The sequence below is a fragment of the Monodon monoceros genome, unplaced genomic scaffold, assembly GCF_005190385.1.
Source record: "Monodon monoceros isolate NGI ecotype Baffin Bay Population unplaced genomic scaffold, NGI_Narwhal_1 Super_Scaffold_10, whole genome shotgun sequence".
Classification (NCBI taxonomy): domain Eukaryota; kingdom Metazoa; phylum Chordata; class Mammalia; order Artiodactyla; family Monodontidae; genus Monodon; species Monodon monoceros.
Window position 1 is genome coordinate 54,313,523 of NW_021703766.1, and position 25,241 is coordinate 54,338,763.

General features: G+C 51.3%; 2 protein-coding genes across 2 annotated transcripts in view; one reads left to right on the forward strand and one right to left on the reverse strand.

Annotated features, from left to right (window-relative positions):
* Window positions 1-25,241, reverse strand: part of LOC114908066 (NACHT, LRR and PYD domains-containing protein 7-like) — a 582,624-nt gene that overhangs the window by 95,431 nt on the left and 461,952 nt on the right.
* On the forward strand, window positions 8,778-23,973 carry CACNG8 (calcium voltage-gated channel auxiliary subunit gamma 8). Its single transcript, XM_029244791.1, has 5 exons — window positions 8,778-8,827; window positions 10,658-11,121; window positions 20,334-20,417; window positions 21,573-21,713; window positions 23,183-23,973. Exons 1-5 carry the CDS (start codon window positions 8,778-8,780, stop codon window positions 23,932-23,934), a joined length of 1,491 nt encoding a protein of 496 aa, XP_029100624.1. The 3' UTR covers window positions 23,935-23,973.

The following is a 25,241-nucleotide window of genomic DNA, read 5'->3' on the forward strand; positions in this document are numbered from 1 at the left end:
ACATTTTTGGATGTCACAACTGGGGAGGGGATGCTATTGGCATCTAGTGGGACCAGGGATGCTGCTAAACACCCTACAATGCACAGGGCGGCCCTCCACCACAAAGAATGATCTGGTCCAAGATGTGACTCATGCCGGGGTTGAGAAAACCTGCTTTAGATATTACCTATGCATTTATATATTCTCCCTTGCTTTTTTTCCCTTTTTTTCTTTTTGGCCTTTATTTTTATTAACACAAATGAGATTTTGCTAAATCCATTTATAAGAAGTAACTCTTAACTTGTAGGGGATTAGGGATCCCTTTGTGAATCAGATAAAAGCTATGAACCCCCAGAAAACAATACTCATATTCACAAAATTTTGTACATAATTTCAGGGGCTTCACAGGCACCAAAAGAGCCCTGCCAGAATTCCTTGGAAGTGTAGTTTCTGAATCACAGTCCTAGAGCATCCCATCCAGAGGGAGATCACTAACTGCACCCCTCCATCCCTTTTTAGACAAGAGGATGAAGGGTCAGAGAGAACAATGCTTTGGTTCTGGGTCCTTTAGGGAGGCAAGGCAAAGCAAAGATTGGAACTCAGGCCACCTGACTCACCAGAGCTGGAATATTTCCACTTCACCCTAAATGAGGACGTTTTAGAAACGCTGATCTTCCCTTCCTGGTACAGCGGGAAAACATGCCACCCGCACTCTGTTCCTCTTGAGAAGACACAAAGGCCCCAGCTGTTGTTGATGAGAAACACTCAAGCACCTGGGAAAAAGCACATTCAGGATGTGAGGCGGGGAGAGTGGTTGGGCAGGGACTGCTAGGGGGTAAGGACCCTGGAATATGTATCCACTCATTCCCTGAGTCATTCATTCATTCCTTCACCCACCCATCCATCCATTCATTCAGCACCTGTAAACTGAAGCTTCCTGTCTACCAGGGCTGGGCTCTGGGGGACACCAAAGTGAACCAGACACATGCCCATCCTGAACAGCTCCTACTCTCCTGGGGGAGACCGACCGATGTTCTGATTGCAATACAGGGTGACTGTGCTCTAATGGGAGCCCTATAGGGCATGGTGGAAGCACAGCTGTAATCCTTGATGCAGCCTTGGGGGGTCAGGGAAGACTTCCTGGAGGAAGAAGCATGTAAGCTGACTGTTCAAGAGCAGGTAGAGTGTTTGTCATATGGCTGGGAGATGGAAGAGTCCAGAAAGGGGAGCCACACTCAGAAACCTCAAAAGCCTGAAGGAGCTGGGCATAGAAGGGAAAAATAACTCCAGTTTGCTGGAGGCTGCAATGCAGATGGCATAAGAGGAGACTGATGACCTTGACAGAAGGACACAGGTGAGGAGCTTAGATTTTTCTCCTGAGAGCAATAGGGAGCCATAGGAGAATCTTGAGCAGAGGAAGGAAAAGGTCAGTTCTGAATGTTACAAAGGAGCCAAGTGAAAATTGGACAGTGGTGTGGGCTGCTGGCACAGCCCAAACAAGAGCAGGACAGAGAGGAGGAAATAGATACGAAAGTGATCCAGGAGGGAGAGGGGTCCACATATGGAGCCTGGCTGGTTGTCAGGAATGGAGGAGAGGAAGGCGTTGAGGAGGCATTAACGCAGTATAGCCTGAGTGGCCCCTGTGTGAACTTCAAGGTGCTGTGTGATTTATAGGGAGTATTAGCTATCTACTGCTGCTTTAAAAATTCCCACAAACACAGGGGCTTAAAACAACACGTATTTACTATCTCACAATTTATCGTGGATCAGGAATCCAGCACAGTGTAAGGGGGTCTTACAAGTCTGAAACCAAGATATCGGCTGGCTGGGTCCTCACCTGGAGGTTCAGTTACGGAGAGATTCACTTCCACGCTCCCTCAGGTTGAGTAGAATTCATTTCCTGTGGTTGTATGACTGAAGTTCCTGTGGGGATTGTTTGCTTTTTGTATTTTTTGGCTGTGCCGTGCGGCATGCAGGATCTTAGTTCCCCAACAGGGATTGAACCCGTGCCCCCTGTAGTGGAAGCACGGAGTCTTAACCACTGGACCGCCAGGGAAGTCCCAGAAGTCCCTGTGTTTTGCTAGCAGTCCCCACCCTTAGGTCTTGACCACGTGGGCCTCTTTACAGTGGGGCAATTGGCTCCTTCAGGACAGCAGGAGAATCTCTTGCTTTGAGTCTCTGACTTCTTGACCCTCTTTTTAAAAATTGAAGTATAGGACTTCCCTGGTGGCGCAGTGGTGAAGAATCCACCTGCCAATGCAGGGGACACAGGTTCAAGCCCCGGTCCGGGAAGATCCCGCATGCTGCGGAGCCACTAAGCCCGTGCGCCACAACTACTGAGCCCACGAGCCACAACCACTGAGCCCGTGTGCCACAACTACTGAAGCCCGCATGCCTAGAGCCCGTGCTCCGCAACAAGAGAAGTCACTGCAATGAGAAGCCCGTGCACCGCAACGAAGAGTAGCCCCCGCTTGCCACAACTAGAGAAAGCCTGCACGCACAGCAATGAAGACCCAACACAGCCAAAAATAAATAAATTAATTAATTAAAAAAAAATTGAACTATAGTTGATTTACAATGTTGTGTTAGTTTCTGGTGTACAGCAAAGTGATTCAGATATATATATATCCACACACACACATATACACACGCATATATGTATTACATATATATATATACAATACATATATTTTTTCTTTTGCAGATTCTTTTCTATTATAGGTTATTACAAGACATTGAATATAGTTCCCTGTGCTACAGTAGGACCTTGTTGTTTATCTATTTCATATATAGTAGTGTGTATCTGTTAATCCCAAACTCCTAATTTATCCCTCCCCCACATCTTTCCCCTTTGTTAACCATAAGTTTGTTTTCTATGTCTGTGAGTCTGTTTCTGTTTTATGAATAAATTCATTTGTATCACTTTTTTAGGTTCCACATATAAGTGATATCATATGATATTTGTCTTTCTCTGCCAAATTACTTCACTTGGTACGATAATCTCTAGGTCCATCCATGTTGCTGTAAATGGCACTATTTTATTCTTTTTTATGGCTGAGTAATATTCCATTGACTATATATACCACATCTTCTTTATCCATTCATCTGTCAGTGGACACTTAGGTTGCTTCCATGCCTTGACTATTGTAAATAGTGCTGCTATGAACATTGGAGTGGATGTATTTTTTGACTTAGCATTTTCTCCAGATATATGCCCAGGAGTGGGATTACTGGATCATACAGTAGCTTTATTTTTAGTTTTCTAAGGAACCTCCATATTGTTCTCCATAATGGTTGTACCAGTTTACATTCCCACCAACAGTGTAGGAGGGTTCCCTTTTCTCCACATCCTCTCCAGCATTTATTATTTGTAGACTTTCCATTCTGACTGGTGTGAGGTGATTCTTGACCCTTTTAAAAGAGATCACCTGGGGCTTCCCTGGTGGCGCAGTGGTTGAGAGTCTGCCTGCCGATGCAGGGGACATGGGTTCGTGCCCCGGTCTGGGAAAATCCCACATGCCGTGGAGCGGCTGGGCCCGTGAGCCATGGCTGCTGAGCCTGCGCTTCCGGAGCCTGTGCTCCGCAACGGGAGAGGCCACATCAGTGAGAGGCCCGCGTACCGCAAAAAAAAAAAAAAAAAAAAAAAAAAAAAAAAAAAAAAATCACCTGATTAGGTCAGGCCCACCCAGGATAATCTTCCTTTTGACTAACTTCAAGTCAACTTATTAGGGACCTTAATTACACAAGCAAAATTCCTTCACTTTGCATATAATGTAACCTAATCATGGGGGTGGCACCCCATCCTATTCTCAAGTCTTGCCCACATTCAAGGGGAGGGGATTGCACAAGGGGGTGGGAATATTGGGGGTCATTTTGGAGTTCTGCCTACCACATGGGGTCGGGGGAAGTGAGGGTGGAGGACCTTCTCAAGGTTAGGGGCTTAGCAGACTTGTCTCTGAGTCTACAGCCTCTAGGTCTCCGGGTTAGCCCCATGGGAGACCTCGGCTAATGTGAGATGAATTCATGAGCAAATTTAGAAATGAGAGCTGAAGCGTCCATCACCTGCATCTTCTGGGACACCCCTTCTGAAGAGTCCGTCAGTGAGCTGAAGAGTTGCTCAGTGGGTCTAATATTTCTGTCTTGCAGAGTGAAGTCCAGAGATGCTGCCTTATTTCTCAAAAGGATAAACATGTGATCCAGACATTCCACTCCTAGGTATACATTCAACAGATGTGAAAACGTACCTTCCAACAAAAATGTGTACACAAATGTTCACGGCAGCATTACTCATAGTAGCCAAATCTGGAAATAACCCAAATATCCAATAGTTAAATGTGGTATATCCATACAATGGAATATTATCCTGCAATAAGAGGAAATGAAGTATTGATTCATGCTACAACATGAATGACCCTTGAAAACATTATGCTAAGCAAAAGAAGCCCATCACAAATGAGCATATATTGTATGATTCCATTTATATGAAATGTCTAGAATTGGCAAATCTATACAGACAGAAAGTAGATTAGTGATTACCTAGCGCTGGGTGGGGAGATTGGGGGTGACTGGCTGAGGGGTGTGTGATATCTCCTTGGGCAAATGAGAATGTTCTATAATGGATCTAAGGTGGATGCTTGCACTATTTTATGATTATAGTTAAAGCCATTGAATTATACACTTTGAGTGAATTGCATGGTATGTGGGTTCTATCTCAATAAAGCTGCTTAAAAAGGGAGAGAAAAGATATGCCCTCTGAAAGAAGAAATCATGATATAAGTCTATTAGTTAATACCACAAAATTAACCAATAGAAGAATTAAAAATACTTATAGGGAGGAAAAATGAGGTCTCCATGAGTTAAATCCTTATCTGTCAGAGAGAAGAATCTACAATGTATATTGCTGACACATCTAGAAGATAATTATTATTTAGGGATGCAAAGGCAAGTAAGAGAAGAAACAGCTGAAAATGTTAAAAGACTTCCAGTATGGAGCAGGATTTGAGGTGGAACAGACTGAATTCTTTTGATTATAATCCCTTGCTACTGGCATCTAGTGAGCAGAGTTCCTGGATGCTGCTGGATATCCTACAATGCACAGGACAGCGCCCTCCCCACGCCCCGCCCTGCGAACTATCCAGCCCAAATGTCAATAGTTCCGAGATTTAGAAACCTCAGCTTATTTTATCAGCTTCATGCTGTTTTCACCCTTTCAAAGTATTTGTTTTTGTGTTTGTTTATTTATAGTTCCCCCATTTAGGATATAAACACCCCCCTCCCCCCACCAAAGGACAGAGAAGCAGTGAAAATAGCACAGGTTCTGGAATCTGAAGACTTGACTCTGATTTACATTGTTACCGCTTCCTATGTGCAGGATGTGCTTACCTCTCTCAGCCTCGCATCTTTAAAATGGGGGCTAATAAGAGAACCCGGAAGACCTAGTCCGTGCAGGCAAATCACTTAGAGTCTGTAACATTCAGCACTCAGTTTATATCAATTACCATTATTGTCCCCAGCTGTATCCTTCTCCCTGGCAAAAGAACGGGGGGCTGAACAAATGTTTCTCAAACGAATGAATTCCAGGCCCCTTCCCTCGAGGCTGGCATTTCTTTGCTTCTAAACCAAGGGTGTCACAATGCTTCTCTAAACTCCTTTCCCCTGAAGAAATTCCAGTGGAAATCTGAGATGCTCCTTCAGGGGAGGTGATTGAATGTGTGGGGAACTCAGGTTTTTTCTGTCTTCTGTCAGCCCCCAAAAGGGAGGAGCTGACACAGGAATGGTTAAGTGGCTCTGAAGTTCACCTATTGCTGACTGTTCCTGGCAACTCCCCACAAAGAGGCTGCTTCATCTCCAGTGCTGACTTTGTATTTCCCGGGTGATTGTGGGCAAATCACTGCACATCTCCAAGCCTCAGTTTGTTCACCTGTAATATGGGAATATCAGTGCCCACATTACAAGGATTCTGTAAGAATTCCTTGAGACAGTATGCAGACTCCCTAGCCCAAGTCTGTGGTTATGGCTAGCTTAATTTTTGATCATGTTCCTGTGAAGACACAGTCTTGAAATAACTGCTTGTCTAGAGCAGCACGCAAAGACCTTTTCTCACCAGTGTTCCCGTTTAATTGCAGGCAGTTTTTGCACCCATTATAACTGAGTCTAGAAGAGAGGAAATGTTTTGCCCAAGGTCACACAGTGGCTACAGGCATCTCTGAGATTTGAACCCAAGACCAAACTTTCTGACTCTCATCTGAGATTTTCTCCCTGGAGTTGTCCCACCTTCTACCCACTGGCTAGTTCTAGAACTTGCAAATCCAGTCTTCTCAAAACTGTTGCATAGCCCTCCGACCCAACCCCAGACAGACTTCTTTAAAACTTATTTCCACTCAAGCTTTGCGCATCCTACTTTTCTCCTCACTCCCATCCCCATCTTGGGGGAATCTAACTCTTTGAGCTAGGGGTGGGTAGCTGGTAAGAAGAAAAAAAAATTCTTGGTGAGACTCAAAAGGCTTTCTATCCTTGTAAGTTTAGTATAATTTTATTTTCAGTGGCTCTTTGCCCTTGCCACTTGGTGGGGGGGAATGGTGGGAAGACTCAGGGAGGTGGAGCTTTCCCTTGGATTTTGGGAAAGGGGAGAGCTCCTGGGGTCCATTTTAAAAGGCCCTCCCCTCATTTCCGGCCGCTGCTGCCAGCCTTGGCTGGGCGCCTGGATCCTGTTGCTATGACGACAGGAAGAGGCGGTGGCGGCGGCAAGCGATGCTGTGGAGAGATGGAGGCTAGTGGGGGTGGGGGGGTGGCTTTGAAATGGGGATGGGGGTAGGGAGCAGGGGCTGGGGATGCAGGTGGGGGAGGAGGCAGGGGTATCCTTTATCTCCGACCTCCTTCATTCATCTGAGACTGGCCCCTCTCCTATTTTTCTCCGGCTTCCTTTTGATGCCTCCCCAGTTTCTACCTCTGTCTCGTTCCCTGGGTCTCTCTCTCTCCCAGTCTCAGTCTCTCCCCATCTGTCTCTCTCTTTGGGTCCCTCTCTTTCCTTCTGCATCTGCCTTTCTGTCTCCGGGCACCTTCTGCCACTCAGACCCCTCTCTCCTAAATTTTTAAAATTTTCTCTCTCTTTTCTCTCTCTCTCTCTCTCTCTCTCTCTCTCTCTCTCTCGCATTCTTCTCTCTGTTAAGACCTTTGCCCCATCCCCAATTTCTCTCCCCACTTTTTCTTTCTTTCTCTCCCTCTCTCTCTCTCCCATCCTCGCAGTCTCTCTCTGTCTTTCTCTCCCCATCTGTCTCTCCTCCCCCTCTCTGGATGACTCTCTCTCTGTCCCTTCTTTCCTTCTGTTACCCAGATCCTGACCCCCATCCTCTCCCTCGCCCCAATCTTTCCCCATCCCCCATTTCTTCCCCAGTCTCTGCGTTTCTCTGTTTGCATCTCTGCCTCTGTCCCCTTCTCTCTCTGGATATTTCTCTGTGTGTGTGTGTGTGTGTGTCTCCCTCTCCAACTTCCTTCTGCTACCAGCCGCTGCCTCCCCCAAATTTCTCCCTCCCCCATTTCTGTTTCCCCGACTCTGGGTCTCTCTCTTTCCGCTTCTCCTGGCTCTGTCTCTCTCCCTCCCTCTCTGGGTCTCTCTCTTTTTCCCCAGCTTCTTTCTGCCACCCAGACCCTGCCCCCCATCACTTCCCTCCCCCCAATCCATCTCCTCTCCGTGGCTCCCCCATCCTCAGCGGCTCCCCTCCCCCTCCCTCCCTCCTCCTTCCCTCTCTCGTCCTCCAGCTCCGCACTTTACCCAGCGACACGGGAACCAAATTGTCTCCTCACCTTCTTTTCCCCCACCCCGACCCCCTCTCCCTCGGGGCCCGAGCTCAGAGCTGCCCCTCAGCTTCCCCTCCCACCTCAACACCCCCATTCCCCGGACGCCTCTTCATCTCCACCCCCCAACCAGGTCGGACGCCTGGGTCCCTCGCTGCTGGGGGAGGGGGAGCAGTGAGAATTGGGAGCCACAAGGGTTTTCCTGGGGGGGTTGCCGACAGGGGGGCTCAACGTCCCCTCCCCCGTGCATCGGAGAGTTGACCTATCGTTAACAGAGGTGAGAGAGATCTTTTTATTAATCGGAGGTGGGTGGATGTAAAATGAAGGCTCTGTGACCCCCCTAATTCTGGAGGAAGGAGCTGGTCCCCTTCAGAGGGAGAAGGGATGATGACCCCTCTCACATCCCGGAGCTTTCGAATTGGGGGTGTCCCCTGCTCCCTCCTTTGCTGCTGCTGACAGATGGACTAAAGGAAGAACCCCTAAAACCAAGCAGAGTGCCCCCCAAATCGACAAAATGAAAAGATCTTCGAATCTTTATATGATGAAGAATTTCCATCATTCGCCTCCCCTCACCATCCCCTCCTTATCCCGGTCCTAGGGGGCCCAGCAGGGGAATGGGTACATCCTGTGGTCACAGGCTCACCCTCCCACCCCCCTTGGAGGCAGAAACCTGCTAGGACAGTGGAGGTGGTGGTGCTGGTGGTGAGGGGGCACAGAAGCGGGGAGAAGAGGCCGAGAGATGGAGAGGAGAGGAAACTCAGCGTCTTTCTGGAGAGGAAAGACAGGAAGCGGCCAGAAGTGAGGCCAGGGAGGCCACAGGGATGTCAGTGTCCAGGGCACTGTTGAATGGGGCCAGGGCAGGGGCCGTGCGTGGGCAGGCAGGAGTGGAGGTGAGGAGAGAACACACGTGTGGGGCACTAGGCCCAGTTGCCATGGAGACACCCCCCCCCATAGACAACCTTTCCAACACCCCTCCTTGGAGCAGACCCAGTGAGGGCCAGCTGATGGGGGCGGAAGAGGCCAAGGTCACCCTGGTACTGGGACCCAGAATCAGGTTTGTTTGTTTGTTTGTTTCCTCCTCTAAGGCTTCCAGGCTCTTAACTAGAATAGGGGGTTTGGGGGAAGAAGTCTAGGATAGATAGAGTGAGTGGTGGAAGCTGGTAAGGGATGCATGCCTGGAAGGAGGGTTGGGGTAAGGTGGAAAAGGCAGGGCAGGGGGCGTGGTGATGGGGTGCTGTGGGAGAGGAAAATGAATGGACCCTTGGTGGCTGCAGAGTGGGAAATTATTCCCAACTGAAAGAGAGTTGTGGTCTTGTGGATCAAATTTTTCTAAGAGGCACTGTCTATGGAGGGGATCTTTTGAAATTTGGAAGAAAACTGAGTGTATGGTGTATGTTCCTGCACAGGTGAAATAGAAGGGGGAGTTCTGGGGGTGTTCCCAAGAAGGGAAGTCTGAGGGAGACATGAAGGGGATTCTCCTGAGCAGAAGCGATGCTGGGAGCTAGAGTAGGTGGAGGAGGGTGGCAAGAGTGAAGGGGATTCTTTGTGATGTAAGAGAAGTCAGGGTGTGTGGGGGGGAGGTTCTTATAAGTTCAAGAGACAGCGGGATGTCGAAGGGAGCTGGGGAGATCTGGAACTGGGGGGTTCATCCCCATAACAAGGGCTACGGAGAGGAGATTTGGAGGTCGTGGGAGATGGTGGAAGGGCAGAGGAAGGGGGTGGGGGATGCTGGGTAGAGTGGGGGGATTTCCTTCCACAACAGTGAATATGCAGGTCAGAGCTTGGGAGATTTCTGAATGGAGAGGAATTTGGGGTCTAGAGAAAGGGATTCCTGTGAGTAGAAAATGCCCTGCAACTCACGGAAGAAATTTTTCTTAATGGAGGAGAAAGTGATGGCTATGATGAGTTTGTCTAAGTTGTAGAGATACTGAGGACCAGATTTGGAAGACTCCTATAAGCAAACGAAAGAGTGGAGTATTTTCCTTGAGTCAAAGACATAGTAGGGGATGGGAGAGTGGTCCAAGGAAGACAAGTGGGGCGGTTAGAGGGAATGTGATGGAGATGGGGGGCATTCTTCTAATCCAGGGGGTCCAGCGGTGTTGGATTCTTTAAAAGAATCCCCTGGGGAAGTTTTAAAAACCTAGATGCTCAGGGCCACACCCCAGACCAATGAAATCGGAATTTCTCAAGTATCAGTATCCTCTGGTGGTTTCAAGGTGCCACCAAGGTTGAGAACCCTGGTCCAGAAAAATAGGGTTCTGAGTGGGGTAGGGGTTCCCATGCAGAGGAGACTGTGGAGGTGGGGTGGTAGTGATGACAACTGTGTGGTTTTCTGAGTTGTGCAAACTGTGGGGATGAGTTTGGAAGATCTGAGTTTTGTTGTGTTTGTTGTTTTTGTTTTTTTCAGCTGAGGAGAGATTGAGAGATTTATTTTTCCTAAGTAGGGGCCATAGTAGGTGAAGTGGTGGGCCTTGCAGGGGAAGGTAGGGAGTGGGTAGAGCTTTATGAGAACATTTTATAAGAAATGAGTAACAGGACAGGGGTTCCTGGGGAGGAAGAGGCACTGGGGGCTGGAGTGAGGGACGCTTTCCCTGTGGGGAGGACGGTGAGACCAGGGGGGCGGAGCTGGAGGGGCCTGGAGGCGTGTCCTACGGCACTCAGGGATGCCGAGGGGTATGCCTCAGAGTGGGATTAGTGGGAAGAATTTCTTGGACACAGGGAGATTGTTTTTCAGAGAAGTGGCAGTGGCAAGCAGAGTGGAAGGAGTTTCTTCAACCGAGGAAGGAGTCGGGTTTCTTTGGGGGGCTGGGGTGCAGGTAAAGGGGTGTCCAGGGAGGTGAGCCCTCCTGTCTAATCCTTTATCTCGCTCCCTGCCCTTCACCAGCTGCCGACCATGGCTGCCTTCTGACCCCGTCCCCGGCCTCAGCCTCCTCCTCGCCGCCCCCTCCCCAGCCCCTGGCCCCGGGCCCCCCACTTCTGCCTGCGCTGTGACCCCCCCAGCCGCCGGCACGGCCCCGCCCCCGCTGCCCCGGTGGTGGCCCACGGCCCCCCGGCTGCCCGTGGTCAAACTGGAGTCGCTGAAGCGCTGGAACGAAGAGAGGGGCCTCTGGTGCGAGAAGGGGGTGCAGGTGTTGCTCACCACGGTGGGCGCCTTCGCAGCCTTCGGCCTCATGACCATTGCCATCAGCACGGACTACTGGCTCTACACACGCGCCTTCATCTGCAACACCACCAACCTCACGGCTGGCGACGACGGGCCCCACCACCGCGGGGGCAGTGGCTCCTCGGAGAAGAAGGACCCCGGCGGACTCACCCACTCGGGCCTCTGGAGGATCTGCTGCCTGGAAGGTAGGGTGGAGGGGGCCCCGGCCTTGCGCCCCTCCATTTGCGGCCCGGCTCCTCGTCCCGTCCGCGGCCGGCTGGGCTTCCTCCCCGGGAAATCTCCCAGTTTCCTGTGGTCCCCACTGCGGCCTCCCGTCTCCTCCTGGGGCTCCTTGCCACGCCTGCCCACACACCTTCCCCCGTCCTTCTCACTCTTCTCTGCGTCCTGACCCTCTTCTGAATCCCGCCCCCCTCACCTCGACCCTCCCCACTCACGCCTCTCCGTCACTCGGCACGTCCTGCGCCCCCTCCGCTCGGGACCCCCCTAATCTTATCTTTCCTTCATTCGTGGGGAAAGCCCCCTCTCCCCCTCCCTCTCACCCCTGTAGGTGCCTGGCCTCCCTGCGTGAGGGGCTCCCTCTGCCTCGATTCCGGCATTGGCCCTCTCTGCTTTGCCTCCCCGCTTCCCGCTCACCCTTGAGCTGGGCCTCCCTCCTCCTTTTGCCCTTTGCATCTTCTCTCCCCCACGTCCTACCTCTGCCCTCTGAGCGCCCCTACCTCTTATGGACCCAATCACAGTGTCTTCCCCATCTCCTCCGTCCCTTTGGCCTCACTTTGGCTGTTTCTCTCCTAAAACATCCCACCCTAACTGCCCGTGACTCACGGCCCGTAACTCACGGCCCTCTCCTCTTTCCTCTCTGTGGCTTGTCCTCCGGCGGATCTTGTCTGCCCGCCTCTCCCCATCAGGCCTCCCAGCCTCCCCTGCGGGTCCTTGTCCTCCTTGGTCTTTAGAAGCTTCTTCCTCATCTTCCCTCCATTCGTCCTCCCTTTGACGTCCTCCTTCCAGACCCTGTTTCTTGATGCTGAGGCCACCGCCTCTTCTAATCTCCATCTTTGCTCTTTGCTTGGTCCTACTCTCCTTGCAGGCTCCCTCCCAGCTGGCTCCCTCGGCCTCCCATCTCCCCACACCAGGCCTCTTCCTCTTAGCAACTCCTCTGTTTGTTTTGCTCTCAGCTTTGCCATTTCTTTCCACATAGCGTGGAAGTGATGGGCTGGGAAGCAGGACACCTGGGTTCCAGTCCTCCTGTGCACCTATCCCCCTGTGTGCTCACTATCTTGTCACCTCCCCAAGCCTCAGGGCCCTGGTCTGCAACATGAAGGAGTGGGACCAGCCAATCCCCAATTTCCCCCTCCAGGGCCAAAAAGATCAAAATCCCTTCACTTCTCTTTTTATCCCTCTCTTTTCCCCATCTTTTCCTCCTCCGTTTTGCTGGGCACTCTTTTTTTTTTTAATTTTTGGCTGCGTTGGGTTTTCACTGCTGCGTGCGAGCTTTCTCTAGTTGCGGCGAGCGGGGGCTACTCTTGGTTGCGGTGCGCGGGCTTCTCATTGAGGTGGCTTCTCTTGTTGCGGAGCACTGGCTCTAGGCGCGCGGGCTTCAGTAGTTGTGGCACGAGGGCTCAGTAATTGTGGCTCACGGGCTCTAGAGCGCAGGCTCAATAGTTGTGGCAAAGGGACTTAGTTGCTCAGCGGCATGTGGGAATCCTCCCGGACCAGGGCTCGAACCCGCATCCCCTGCATTGGCAGGTGGACCCTTAACCGCTGCACCACCAGGGAAGTCCCTTGCTGGGTACTCTTGATGAGCAAGGAATGTTATTATCTCATTTAATCCTATGGGGGGGTCGGCAGGGCACCACCCTCCTGTTGAGGATGAGGAAACCGAGGCTCAGAGATGTTAGGCTACTTGCCCAAGGTAACCCAGCTGTGACTGGGGAAGAGCCAAGAGAACTCAGGTCTGACGGATGGGATTTGCAGATAGGCTTTGTCTGGTGTGTGGAGTGTTTAAAACTGAAACCAAAATCTGAATCGGTTGCCAACACTTAAAAATAGGGAGATTGCACATTGAAAATCCGATTTCCAGCTTCTTTTGAACTAGTGGAAGATCTGACAACGCAGGGCCAGTAGCCTGCAGTGGCCACGGTTGGCTGGATCCGAGTAGCAGCTGCTTCCTGAGATCAGGCATGAGGGTCTCCCTTTCTCCCATCACCCCTGGTCCCTATTGCCTCACACCCATCCAATTTTCTCATTATGTTATAATTTGACACCCAGTTTCTCATTATACACTGATGGACAGTGTACAGCAAATAGCAGTCATTCCATGTATTCATCCCCTCCCCAACAACCACTATTTATTGAGTTTATACTGTGTGCCAGACACTGTTCTTGATTCTGGAGCTATAGAAGTGGAAGGAGAAAAAAACCAACAGCAAAGAAACCTGTTTTTTTTTTTTTTTAACTTTTTATTTTATATTGGAGTATAGCCAATTAACAATGTTGTGATACTTTCAGGTGCACTGCAAAGGGACTCAGCCCTACATATACATGTATCCATTCTCCCCCAGACTCCCCTCCCATCCAGGCTGCCACACAACATTGAGCAGAGTTCTCTGTGCCATACAGTAGGTTCTTGTTGGTTATCCTTTTTTTTTTTTTTTTTTTTTTTTTGCGGTACGCGGGCCTCTCACTGTTGTGGCCTCTCCCGTTGTGGGGCACAGGCTCCGGACGCGCAGGCTCAGCGGCCATGGCTCACGGGCCCAGCCGCTCTGCGGCATGTGGGATCTTCCTGGACTGGGGCACGAAACTGCGTCCCCTGCATCGGCAGGCGGACTCTCAACCACTGCGCCACCAGGGAAGCCCTTGGTTACCCATTTTAAATATAGCAGTGTGTACATGAAAGACTGCTGTTTTTATATGTCTTATATTCTAGAAGGAGAGACAGATAATAAGGGAGATAAGTAAATACAACACCTAGGGTGTTAGAGCTGAGTGCAAAGGAGGAAAAAGAGCAAGGGAGGGGATGGGAAGTGTTAGGGGCAAGGGTGTGACACTGCAGAAATTGGAGATAAAGGGGACTGAGCAGGTGACATCCGAGGGATAGGCTAAATGAACCCAGAGATGGAGCCATGTGGCTTCTGGAGGGAAATGCTTCAGCCTGTAGAAACATTGCTCAGGCTCTGCAGTGGGAATGTGCCTTGTGTCTGACCATCATGGGAGGCCCGCGTGGCCCAGGCAGAGGTGGTGAGGAGGGACATGGTAGGAGGTGCAGTCAAGGCGATAACACGAACTTCCAGGTCCTGGAATGTAATTTGCTTTCCACATCGGAGGGGAGGAGTGACAGGAGCTGGCTTAAAGGTTAAGGGCATCGCTCTTGCTGCTGTGTTGATTTAGGAGGAAAGGAAAAGGGAGAATGGGAGGTGGCTTATCTGGGGTGGGAGCCGTAGAGTTTGGGTTTCAACTGCGAGTATGTTCTGCCACTACAGCGGGCAGGAATTGCTGGTGGGGCAGTTGTAGGATATGAGGGAGAAGTGTCGGGGCGTCTTGAAAGCGGGTTTCCCAACCTCAGCGCTGTTGACATTTGGGGATGGATAATTCCGTGTTGCGGCTGTGGGCTGGGGTTGGGGGGTGCGTCCTGCGTGTTGTAGGATGTGTAGTAGCATCCCTGGGCTCTACCTTTTAAACACCAGCAGCATCCACCGGTGTGGACACCAAAATTGTCAACTGTCTCCAGACTAGGAATAAAATCGCCCCTAATTGAGAGTCACTGCTCCAAGGCTGTGGCCTGAGCACCAGAGAATGTGGTGGGGTAGGGGTGGGGGAGATTCATCTGTTGGAACAGCTGGTATTTTATTGTATTTGTTTTATTTACTCTTACCCAATTTATTATAAGGAGGGCTATTATGAGCTCAGTTTTGGACATGTTAAATTGAGGTGCCTTTACCCCCCAAAATTACAAAAATAAATTGAGGGTGCCTATTTGAGATACTGTGTAGGACAGGAGTCAGTATAGGAAAGGACTCACAAAGTGCCGTACAGTCAGTTTCTTAGGCTTTGTGGGGCGTGTGATCTCTGTTGCTGCTACTCCTTAAAATAGCCAGAGATGATGCGTGAGTGGATGAGTGTGGCTGGGTTCCAATTAAACTTCCTTTACAGGCACTGACATTTGAATTTTATATCATTTTCACATACCACGAGATAGTCTTCTCTGACAGCTTTTCAATCATTAAAAAAAAAAAAAAGTAAAACCCATTCTTCGCTGGATTTGGCAGGCTGGGTTCAGCCTGTGGGTCATAGTTTGCTGACCCCCTGATCTAGGATGTTAGCGATATGATATATGAGGTCAGAGTTCAGGGGAGAGTCTGGGCTGGTGGGCGGGTCATGGCATGTGGATGGATGAGCAGAGACAGAAACAAACCAAAAAATTAGTTGAAGGGCTGAAGCCTGAGCTAGTCCAGTATTCAAAGACAATCAGAAAGATGAGAAGAGCCAGCAAAGGGAGCTGAGAAAGGAGTGACCACAGAGGTTTGGGGAAAATGAGTAACTGGGTCCTGGGAGCCAAAGGAATTGTGTTAAGCAGGGGGTAAATGAAGGTAGACTTTATTGTTATTATAGTCATCATTCATGTGTCATTGGATGCTCACAATAATTCTGTGCGCTATGTACTACTATTACCCCCATCTCCTAGAAATGAACGCTTAAGGCTCAGAGAAGGAAAGCACCTTTCCCAAGGTCACACAGCTAATATGCAGTAGAGTCTGGATCTGAATCCAGTTCTCTTTGGTTTCCCAGGAGTCAAAGCAATATAACCACTAGCCTCCATCCTATCGGGGATCCAGGGGTGTAGAAACTGCCCCCCCCCCGGGCCATTGCCCCCTGAAGACACTCTGTCCCCAGGAATTCTTAGGTCCCATCCTCTTGTCCCTCTGTCTTTCTGAGAAGTGCAGTAGAAAGCCGTGATTGGGACATAGACTCGAGAACAATACTTATTGGGTTACTTCCTGTCTGCTGTGCACAGGAAGGTGACATTGAGCCATATATTCTACTTCTCTGTGCTTTATTTCCGTCATCGGTGAAATGGGGATTATAATGGCCCCTAACCCACAGGGCTGTGGAGCGAATTCAATGAGTTATTACATGTAAAGCATTCAAAAGGCCAGCAGGCACAGGGTAAAGGCTAGACTATGTCGTTTATATTCTGTTCTTCTTCTTCTTAGTATTATGAATTCAGATGACCAACCCCTGAGTTTCCCCTCCTTGATAACCCAGAAGTCCCAGCCTCCCAACCAGCACTGCCCAATAGAAACATCACACAAGCTGTCTACATAACTTAAATGTTTCTAGCAGTGGCATTAAAACAAGTACAAAGGGGAAGGTTCAATGAATCTAATTTAATAAATACAATTTATACAATATAATACATTAATATAAACGTTAGTAATACATTTTATCTAACCAAGCGTAGCCAAACCATTATTTTAACATGTTAGCAATATAACGATTATTAATGGAATAGTATGCATTTTTCTTCATACCAAATCTGAAATCTGGTGCCCATTTTACACTCACACTCCGTCTCAGTTGCCACATTTCAAGTGCCCCAGAACCATCCCCAGGGCTGGGGGATCCGTATGGGTCTAGCTCCCTTCTCAGGAATTTCAGCCTCCAGAATCTAGACCCACAGCCCAATTTATTCGAGCGGACCATATAGAGCCCCTGTTCTCAGCACTTTGCGTGCCTTATTATCTCATTGAATCCTCCCAGTTGCTCCAGGGGGAAGGTATTATTATCACCCGAGTTTGTCAGAGCAGGAAGCTGAAGGCCAGAAAGGGGAAGTGAGTCAGCCACATGGCCACCCAGCGTACGAGGGGCAGAGCCGTGGTCCTCGCCGCAGTACACACCCCTACGCACCGCCCCCCATCCCGCTTCCCCACTCCCCCCCACCGCTGCCTGCCCGGGTCTGTGTTAGGCGGGCCCTGGGGAGACTCAGACGCATCACCACCATGCCTGCACCTAAGGAGCTCCCAGCCCAGCTGGTCGGATAACACGCAGAGGCGTGCCGCATAACCCCCGTGCGGTCCGCGCTTGACTCTGTCATTCGTGTGTCACTGAGTGCTCGCAAACCGTATGTGGTCATTATCACCATCCGCATTCTCCAAACGAGGAAGCCGAGGCTCAGGGGTGTCCAAATCCCCAAAGCCACCCAGCTGGGAAGTGGCAGCCCTGGCATGTGAGTCCAGAGAATGTGATTCCAAAGCCCGTGCTCGTGGCCAACATAACCACTACACTCTACTGCCATAAATATGCTCACCTCTGGGACTTCTCCGGCGGTCCAGTGGTTAGAACTTTGCGCTTCCACTGCACAGGGGTTGATCCCTGGTTGGGGAACTAAGACCCCCGCAAGCCGCATGGCTTGGCCAGGAAAAAAAGAAAAAGAAAAGAAAATGCTCACCTTAAAAAAAAAAGCTCACCTTTGAGGCCCAGAGTCTCCTCCCCATGATTTACCATCTATAGAACTGAGCAATTTCTTCAACTCTATGCCTCAGTTTCCTCACCTGTAAAGCAGGGACACTATCACTGCCTGGTATTTCTAAGGGTTGGTCATGCATACTGTGTTAATACCTACCTGTCAAATGCTTGGAGCCGTGCCTAGTGTGTGGTTAGCCCTCAGTACGTAGTAGTTATCATTACTGCCAGCATGACTAGTCTGTGGAGAGTCTGCATGCCATGTACTCTCCATGCTCAATCTCATTGAATTATCATTCATGTTTTGAGAGAAGTACTATAATCCCACTCAAGAAAGGAGAGAACTTGACCCCCCACCACCACACCATACTGGATGTGCTGATGGGTAAACGTCTGCACTCAAAAGGTGTATCTTCATTCATTCATTCAATGGGTTTTTTTTTTTTAAGTAAAATGCACAGAATGTGAAATGTACCATATTAACCATTTTTAAAAGCACAGTTCAGTAATGTTAAGTAGATTCACATTGGGTACCCAAGCTCCAAAACTTTTCATCTTTCAAAACTGAAACTCTGTACCTATTCTTCCCTGCTCCCAGCCCCTGGCAACCATCATTCTACTTTCTGTCTCTGTGAATTTGATGACTCTAGATATCGCACATGAGTGGAATCATACAGTATTTGTATTTTTGTGACTGACTTATTTCACTTGCATAATATCTTCAAGGTCCATCCAGGTTGTAGCATGTGTCAGAATTCCCTTACTTTTAAAGGCTGAACAACATTCCCTTCTACGTATATGCCACACTTTATCCGTTCATCCATTGACGGACACTTACGTTGCTTTTGGCTGTTGTGAATAATGCTGCCACGAAAATGGATGTACAAATATTTCTTAGAGACCTTGCTTTCAGTTCTTTTGAGTATATACCCAGAAATGGACTTGCTGGATCATATGGTAATTTTAATTTTCTGAGGAACCTCCATACTGTTCTCCAGAGCGACTGCACCATTTTACATTCCCACCAACAGTGCACATGGGTTCCAATTTCCCCACATCCTCACCAACACTTATTTTCTGTTTTGTTTGTTTGCTTGTTTACAGTAGCCATCCTAATGGGATGGTATCTCATATCTATGAGAGGGTATTTCACTGTTGTTTTGATTTGCATTTCCCTAATGATTAGTGATATGGAGGATCTTTTCATGTGCTTGTTGCCCATTCAATCATTCATACATAAAAATATTTATTAAGCACTTACTATGTGTTAGGCATTGCTCTAGATGTTGAAGAGTGGTGAACAGCCTATAAGCTTACATTCCAGTGGGGGCAAACTGCTGTGTGTTTGGATTCTGCTTCCACCACCCATCAGCTGTGAATTGATGAACCCTTGTTATGCCTCTGCTTCCTCATCTGGACAATGGGTATACGGCGTGGTATCAGCTGAACACTTAATTGTGTTCCAGGCAAAGTGCTAAATCTCTATACCTGGATTCAACCCTCACAACAACCCAGTGAGGTAGGTCCTAGTAGCCCCTTGTTATAGGAAAAGGGATCGAAGCAAATTGGCCCAAGTAAGGCCAACAAGGTCACAGAATAAGGACATGATGGATTCAGGCTTCATTATCAAGCAGTGCGACTCCAATTCTCAATGTTTGGTCACTGCACGACACCAATAACATTATCTATTTCGTGGATCTCCTGTGAGCTGTGGATGAGTTAATCCACCTAGGAAGCACTTAACAAATGGTAGCTCTTAGTGGAATTATTCACTGCCTTATAGTCCTTCTTTCCAATCTTTTCCTTTTCTTTCCGTGTCGTCTTTTGCCTCGAATCTCCCCTTCTGTCATCCTTATATTCATTCATAATTTAATTCTTTCAACACTCATTTCTTGAGGCCTCCTTTGTGCCAGGCAATGCTAGGGACACACGGAGGAATCAGACCCCATGCCCTCCCCCTGCAGGAACTCCTAGCTTGCTGAAGAAGATCATAAATCAAACCAATGCATGCTAAAAAGGTGGTAGTACAGGGAGCTGCTACACCCCAGAATGGGTGGGAGGTGTGTGTGTGTGTGTGTGTGTGTGTGAGCGAAAGCTTCCTCAAGACGGTGTCCCGTGCACTGCTCGCTTGCAAGGGTAAGTTTTTCGCCAATGAAGAATGTAAGCAGGATGTTCTGCAGCATTGGGCAGTGGCCGGGAGGTTGGAAGGAGCCTGGAGAATTGAGGAAACAAAATGTATTTAAATTTATACTTATTTATACATCGGTCTGCAGCTGTGTAAGGAAGTGGGTTCTTGGGGGGAGGAAGGGGCTGAGACTGCAGGACCACTGGAGGCATACTGCACCCCTAGCGTGCCTCTGCTAGCTCCGACCTCTGCATCTCCTCCCAGAGGACCCCAGGTGCAGTGCGTAGAGAGCCGGGGAATCCCTCTCCCGTATGGAGGATTGAAGAGACTACCATCCCGGTGATCCACTGGGGCTTCTCTCTCCTCACAATTGGACTCGAAGACTTCATAGGGCCTCATGGGAAGTGTAGTCCTCCTGGCCCTCTGCCGCCTCTTCGTTTTCCCACGCATTTTCAACCGATTTTGAGTTGAAGAGTGACGACATGGCTGAAAGCAACGCCTTCTTTCTTACAGAGGTGGAAACAGAGGCCAGAGAGACTGTCCCCGTACAGGTTACAGGGCAAAAGTTCTTGTGGCCTTTTAGTGAGTGTTGGATGATTTCCTCCCTCCCTCCCTTCCTTTCTTTACCTTTTTTCTTTTTTTTAACTGGTAGGGAAACCGGGGCCGGGAGGTTGAAAGTTTGTCCCAGGTGCACAGACAGGCTCAGGAGCCATTACTTCCTGTCTCCCAATCAGAAGGGGTTTCAGGAGGGTCTTTTCTTACCCGGGGTTTCCGCACTCTTAAGTGCCCACGACTATCACCTCCATTCCCCTCCAGGGTTGAAAAGAGGCGTCTGCGTGAAGATCAACCATTTCCCGGAGGACACGGACTACGACCATGACAGCGCGGAGTATCTGCTCCGTACGTGGGGGTCGGGGACAGAGTGGGGGGACTGCCGGGCTTGGGCAAGTGCGAGGGGAGAGGGGGCTGTGCTTCGGCACTTAGAACCACACGCAGAGATGAACTTATCAGCCAATCCAAGCCCAGATATTGAGATCCTCTGGTCACCGATTGGCTCAGTGGTCTCTCGCGCCCCCTCCTCTCACCTTGGGGCGGGCTGAGAAGGGATCCCGGGAGCTGATTGGCCGTCGTGATGGCCTGGGTACTCGAGGCAACTCAGTGCAGTGACTCTCTGGGTTGGGATTGGCCGCTGCGCCCTGGGGCCGTGAGGCAACCTGAGGCGCGGACGGCGCGGACGGGCCGTTCTAGGGAGCTGGCTGGGGAAGCCTGTGGTGAGATTGGTTAGCTACCCCAAGAACGCGGCAAATCCAGAGTTATGATTGGCTGCGGCCTCAACCGGGCTCAGAAATCGCAGAATCTGGTTGCCTAGGGTTTGGGAGACGGTGGAAAGGACTGCAGAGAGAGGGGGAGAGAGAGAGAAGGGAGAAAGTAAGAGAAGAGAAACCCAGAGCTACAGATGGAGCCAGGCAGGAAGGGGTGCGGGGAGGGACAGAGAGGAGGAAGGGAAGAAGAGAGCGGGAGAGGGAGAGAGGGAGGGGGCAGGGGAAGAGAGAAGAGAAACCCAGAGAGATAGGTGAAGCCTGGCAGAAGGGGGGATGGGGTGGGAGGGAGAGAGGTATTTAGAGATTTGATTCAGAAAGATCTGGAGGAAGGAAAAAATGCGCAGGAGAGGAAGGGAAAGAGCGTGCGAGAAGGAAAAAGAGAGGGAGAGGGTCCACAGAGAAATAGAGAAGTTCCGAGGGGAAAAAAAAGAGAGGGAGAGTGATTAGAGAAATAAAAGGGAAGAAAAATATGCCAGGAGAGAGAAAAATAGAGGAAGAAAGAAAAAGACACAGAAAAAGAGAGAGGCAATCAGATCGAGAAAGAGAAATTTTAAAGAGGAGAGAAAGTGAGACAATAACAGAAAATAACCAGGTAGAGAAGGAGAATTGGAGAACCAGCGAGAGAAAAGCGGAGACGGAGGCAGCAGGAGGCGCGGGGCGCCAGGGGGCCAGGCGGCCGTGTCTGACGCCCTGGTTCCCCCCCCAATCTCTCCCCATACTCTCCTTTCTCCAGGAGTCGTCCGGGCCTCCAGCATTTTCCCCATCCTCAGCGCCATCCTGCTGCTGCTCGGGGGCGTGTGCGTGGCGGCCTCCCGGGTCTACAAGTCCAAGAGGAACATCATTCTGGGAGCAGGGATCCTGTTCGTGGCAGCAGGTGAGAGGCAGAGGGAGGGGGCGGCCCACCTGCGAGCGCGCACGTGTGTGTGTGCGCGCGCGCGCGCCTGCAAAGCTACCCTGCCCGGGCGCTCCCTGGGGCCCGGAGCCTTCCTAGGCTCTTCCCAAGCTCCATCGCCACCCGCTGGGCGAGGTAGGTGTCGCCTTCCGGTAGTCTTCTGGGCGAGTGAACCCAGCACAGACAGGTGTCTGTCTACCGCGTAATCCGGGATGCCAGGAGTTTAGATTCCAAAGCTTGCGGTCCAGGAGACGGAAGGGGAGGAGCTTGGGAGAGGGGGTGGGCCCTTGAGGCTGAATTGCGGTCTTGAAGACAGAGAAGACAGACCTGAGAGGGAGAAAGTGATTTGGATTCAGATGGGGAGGAGCCTGCTCTAGGGGGCGGGGCCTCGTGGGCTCCGGTGTACCCAAAAAGGGTCTGGTCCTGCGAAAGCATCCAGACCAACTCGGTAGTGAGGGAGGGCATTAAGGGGCAAGACCCCCTTTCTACTCGAAGCGAGTAGTATTGGGAAATTCGAGGAGTCAGCCTTTCTGAAGGGATGGAATCCAGAAGAGAAGGGGGAAGATTTAGCATAAACAGCAGGGGATGCTTTGGAGTTGGATCAAGATCTGCAGGGGGTGGGGCTTGGAGGATTTGAAAGACCGGGCTAACTACACCTGGGACGGGGGAGGAGCCTGACCGCGATCCTCAGGGGGCAGGGTTTAGCAAGCTGGAGGCGGGGCTTAGAGTAGACGGGAGACCTGCTTTAGTAATAGTATGGGGGAGACCTAGAATAGAGGATAATCATGAAAGAGTTCAGATCAGCCAGAGTCAGGGCCTAGAGAGTCAGAGCGGGATTACCTCATTAACTAAACGAGCGGAGGGTGAGGCCTAGGGAACACCAAGATTTATAAAGTTAAGAGTGGAGTTAGACCAATCAGGGTAGGGCCAGGAAACCCCAGCCAGGGTCATCTTATCAAGGGCAGAGTTTAGGCCAGCGAGGAAAGGGCCTGGGCCATCTGGGGAGGAGTTTAGACCATCTGGGGCAGGGCTTGGGCCATCCCGGAGGGATCTGGACCATTAAGGGTGATCCTGAACCTTCTGGGGTGGGCCCTGGACCAACTGGGGCGGAGTTTAGACCGACCAGGGTGGGCTTTCGACCAACAGAGTAGGACCTGAATTAGCTGGGGATGGTGGACCATCCGAAGCAGGATTTGGGGCCCTTCGGGGCGGGGCCTGGGCCACCTGGGAAGAAATTTAGACCATCTGGGAAGGGGCTTGGACCATCTGACGGTGGAGCTTAGGCCAACATGGGGCGGGGCCTGGGCTGGCCAGTGGGCGGGGCGGTCTGGACCATCTGGGGCGGGGCCTAGACCATCAGGGGTGGGGCTCAGAGCGGGGCGGGGCCAGGCCGGGGGCGGGGGCGGGGCCAGGGGTGGCCTCGAGGCTCCCGTCTGACCGTCCCCGCCCAGGCCTGAGCAACATCATCGGCGTGATCGTGTACATCTCGGCCAACGCGGGCGAGCCGGGCCCGAAGCGGGACGAGGAGAAGAAGAACCATTACTCGTACGGCTGGTCCTTCTACTTCGGCGGGCTGTCGTTCATCCTGGCCGAGGTGATCGGCGTGCTGGCCGTCAACATCTACATCGAACGCAGCCGCGAGGCGCACTGCCAGTCTCGCTCGGACCTGCTCAAGGCCGGCGGGGGCGCGGGCGGCAGTGGCGGGAGCGGCCCCTCGGCCATCCTCCGTCTGCCCAGTTACCGCTTCCGCTACCGCCGCCGCTCCCGCTCTAGCTCCCGCTCCAGCGAGCCGTCGCCGTCGCGGGACGCGTCTCCCGGCGGCGCCGGGGGCCCGGGCTTCGCCTCCACGGACATCTCCATGTACACGCTCAGCCGCGACCCGTCCAAGGGCAGCGTGGCCGCGGGGCTGGCTAGCGCCGGTGCCGGCGGCGGGGCGTACGGCGGCGCGGCGGGGGGCGCGGGGGGCGGTGGCGGCGGCGGGGCGGGCTCAGAGCGGGACCGCGGGGGGGCGTCCGGCTTCCTCACGCTGCACAACGCCTTCCCCAAGGAGGCGGGCGGCGGCGTCACGGTCACGGTCACCGGGCCGCCCGCCGCGCCTGCGCCCGCCGCGCCCGCGCCCGCCGCGCCAGCCCCCGGGACCCTGGCCAAGGAGGCCGCCGCCTCCAACGGCAACACGCTCAACAGGAAAACCACGCCCGTGTAGGGGCGCGACGGGGGGCGCCGAGGGGGGCGTGTCCGGGGCGCGTGCGCGGGCGCGCGTGCAACGAGGCTGCCGGGGGTCGGGGGTGCCCCCCTCCTTCCCCGTGAGCGCGCTGGAGACTGCTTGGTGCTCCCCCGCGCCCCTCCCCACCTCTCGGGCGTGGGGGAGCGCCCGCCACCCTCCGAATCAGGGACCCTGAGGGAGGGGGAAGGGAAGGGAGGGGGCCGTTGGGAGGGAGCGTCGTGTTTTATTTATTTTTTTTTGTGGGGGGGAGGGGAGGGCCGTGGTGTTTTCTGCAGTTTTGAGATGTTTTCTTTTTAATGTTTTGCTGTGTGCATGTGGGGGCGGGGCACGGACAGCCCAGCCCAACTCCTGGAGAGGGACCCATAACACACGACTATATAGTTATACCTGCAGACTATATATATGCTCTATGTAAAGAGACAGAAAGATAAAAGAGGGATGCAGAAAGGCAAAGTGACAAGGGACAGACGTGGGCATTCGTTCACTTCTTCACTCATCCTTCCACAAGGGCTTTAAAAGCACCTGCTATGTACCAGCATGGCGCTGGGGAGGGAACGTAAACAGTCCCAGAGACAGACCTGATCATTCATTACCAGCAATTTATTTGTGTACTTAAGTGCCAGGCATTGTGTCAAATGCTGAGCCTACAGAAGGAGGGAAGTCAGATAGGGTCCCCAACATCCTCATAGAGTTTACATCTTGTGCATGAGACAGACATTAATCCAAGAAATGTATACACCACAGTAAGTTACAGTTAGGGCAAAGGAGAAATCCAAAATGCTCCTTCAGGGAGGCTTAGCCCAGTTTAAAAGGAAGGGATACTTTAGCTAACACAAAAGGATGACAAGAAGCCAGCCAGGTGAAGCTGGAGGGAAGTGTCTTAGCCAGAGAACAGCATATGCAAAGGCCCTGGGGCAGGAAGAGCTTCCAGAGAAGGCTAACATGTACTAGTGAGCCACATGCATACGGAACAAGATGAGGCTGGAGATGAAGGCAGGGCCAGACCGCCCAGGGACTTGTAGGTCAGGTCAAGAGTTTAGATTTAATTTGAGGGCAGTGGGGAGACATGGAATGGCTTTAAACAGGATCATAACATGAATGGTACAGAAAGGGAGGAAGGAACTCAGAGATGAGAGTGAGAGGCAGAGACATGCTGAAATACAGCATCAGACACAGGCACTGGCCCTTCAAACTCTCACTCGTGGGAGGGAGCAGATAATCACACAAATACTGAAGCACAGGCATGGTGTCTGGTGTGCAGGAGAAACACTAGGACTTAGAGATTC

Bases quoted from the DNA above. Each gene is read 5' to 3' on its own strand.
- CACNG8 (XM_029244791.1), top strand. From the start codon at position 8,778: ATGGGGGCGGAAGAGGCCAAGGTCACCCTGGTACTGGGACCCAGAATC. The intron at 8,828-10,657 runs GTTTGTTTGTTT...GCCCTTCACCAG, and splicing joins GTACTGGGACCCAGAATCAG to CTGCCGACCATGGCTGCCTT. The intron at 21,714-23,182 runs GTGAGAGGCAGA...GTCCCCGCCCAG, and splicing joins GATCCTGTTCGTGGCAGCAG to GCCTGAGCAACATCATCGGC.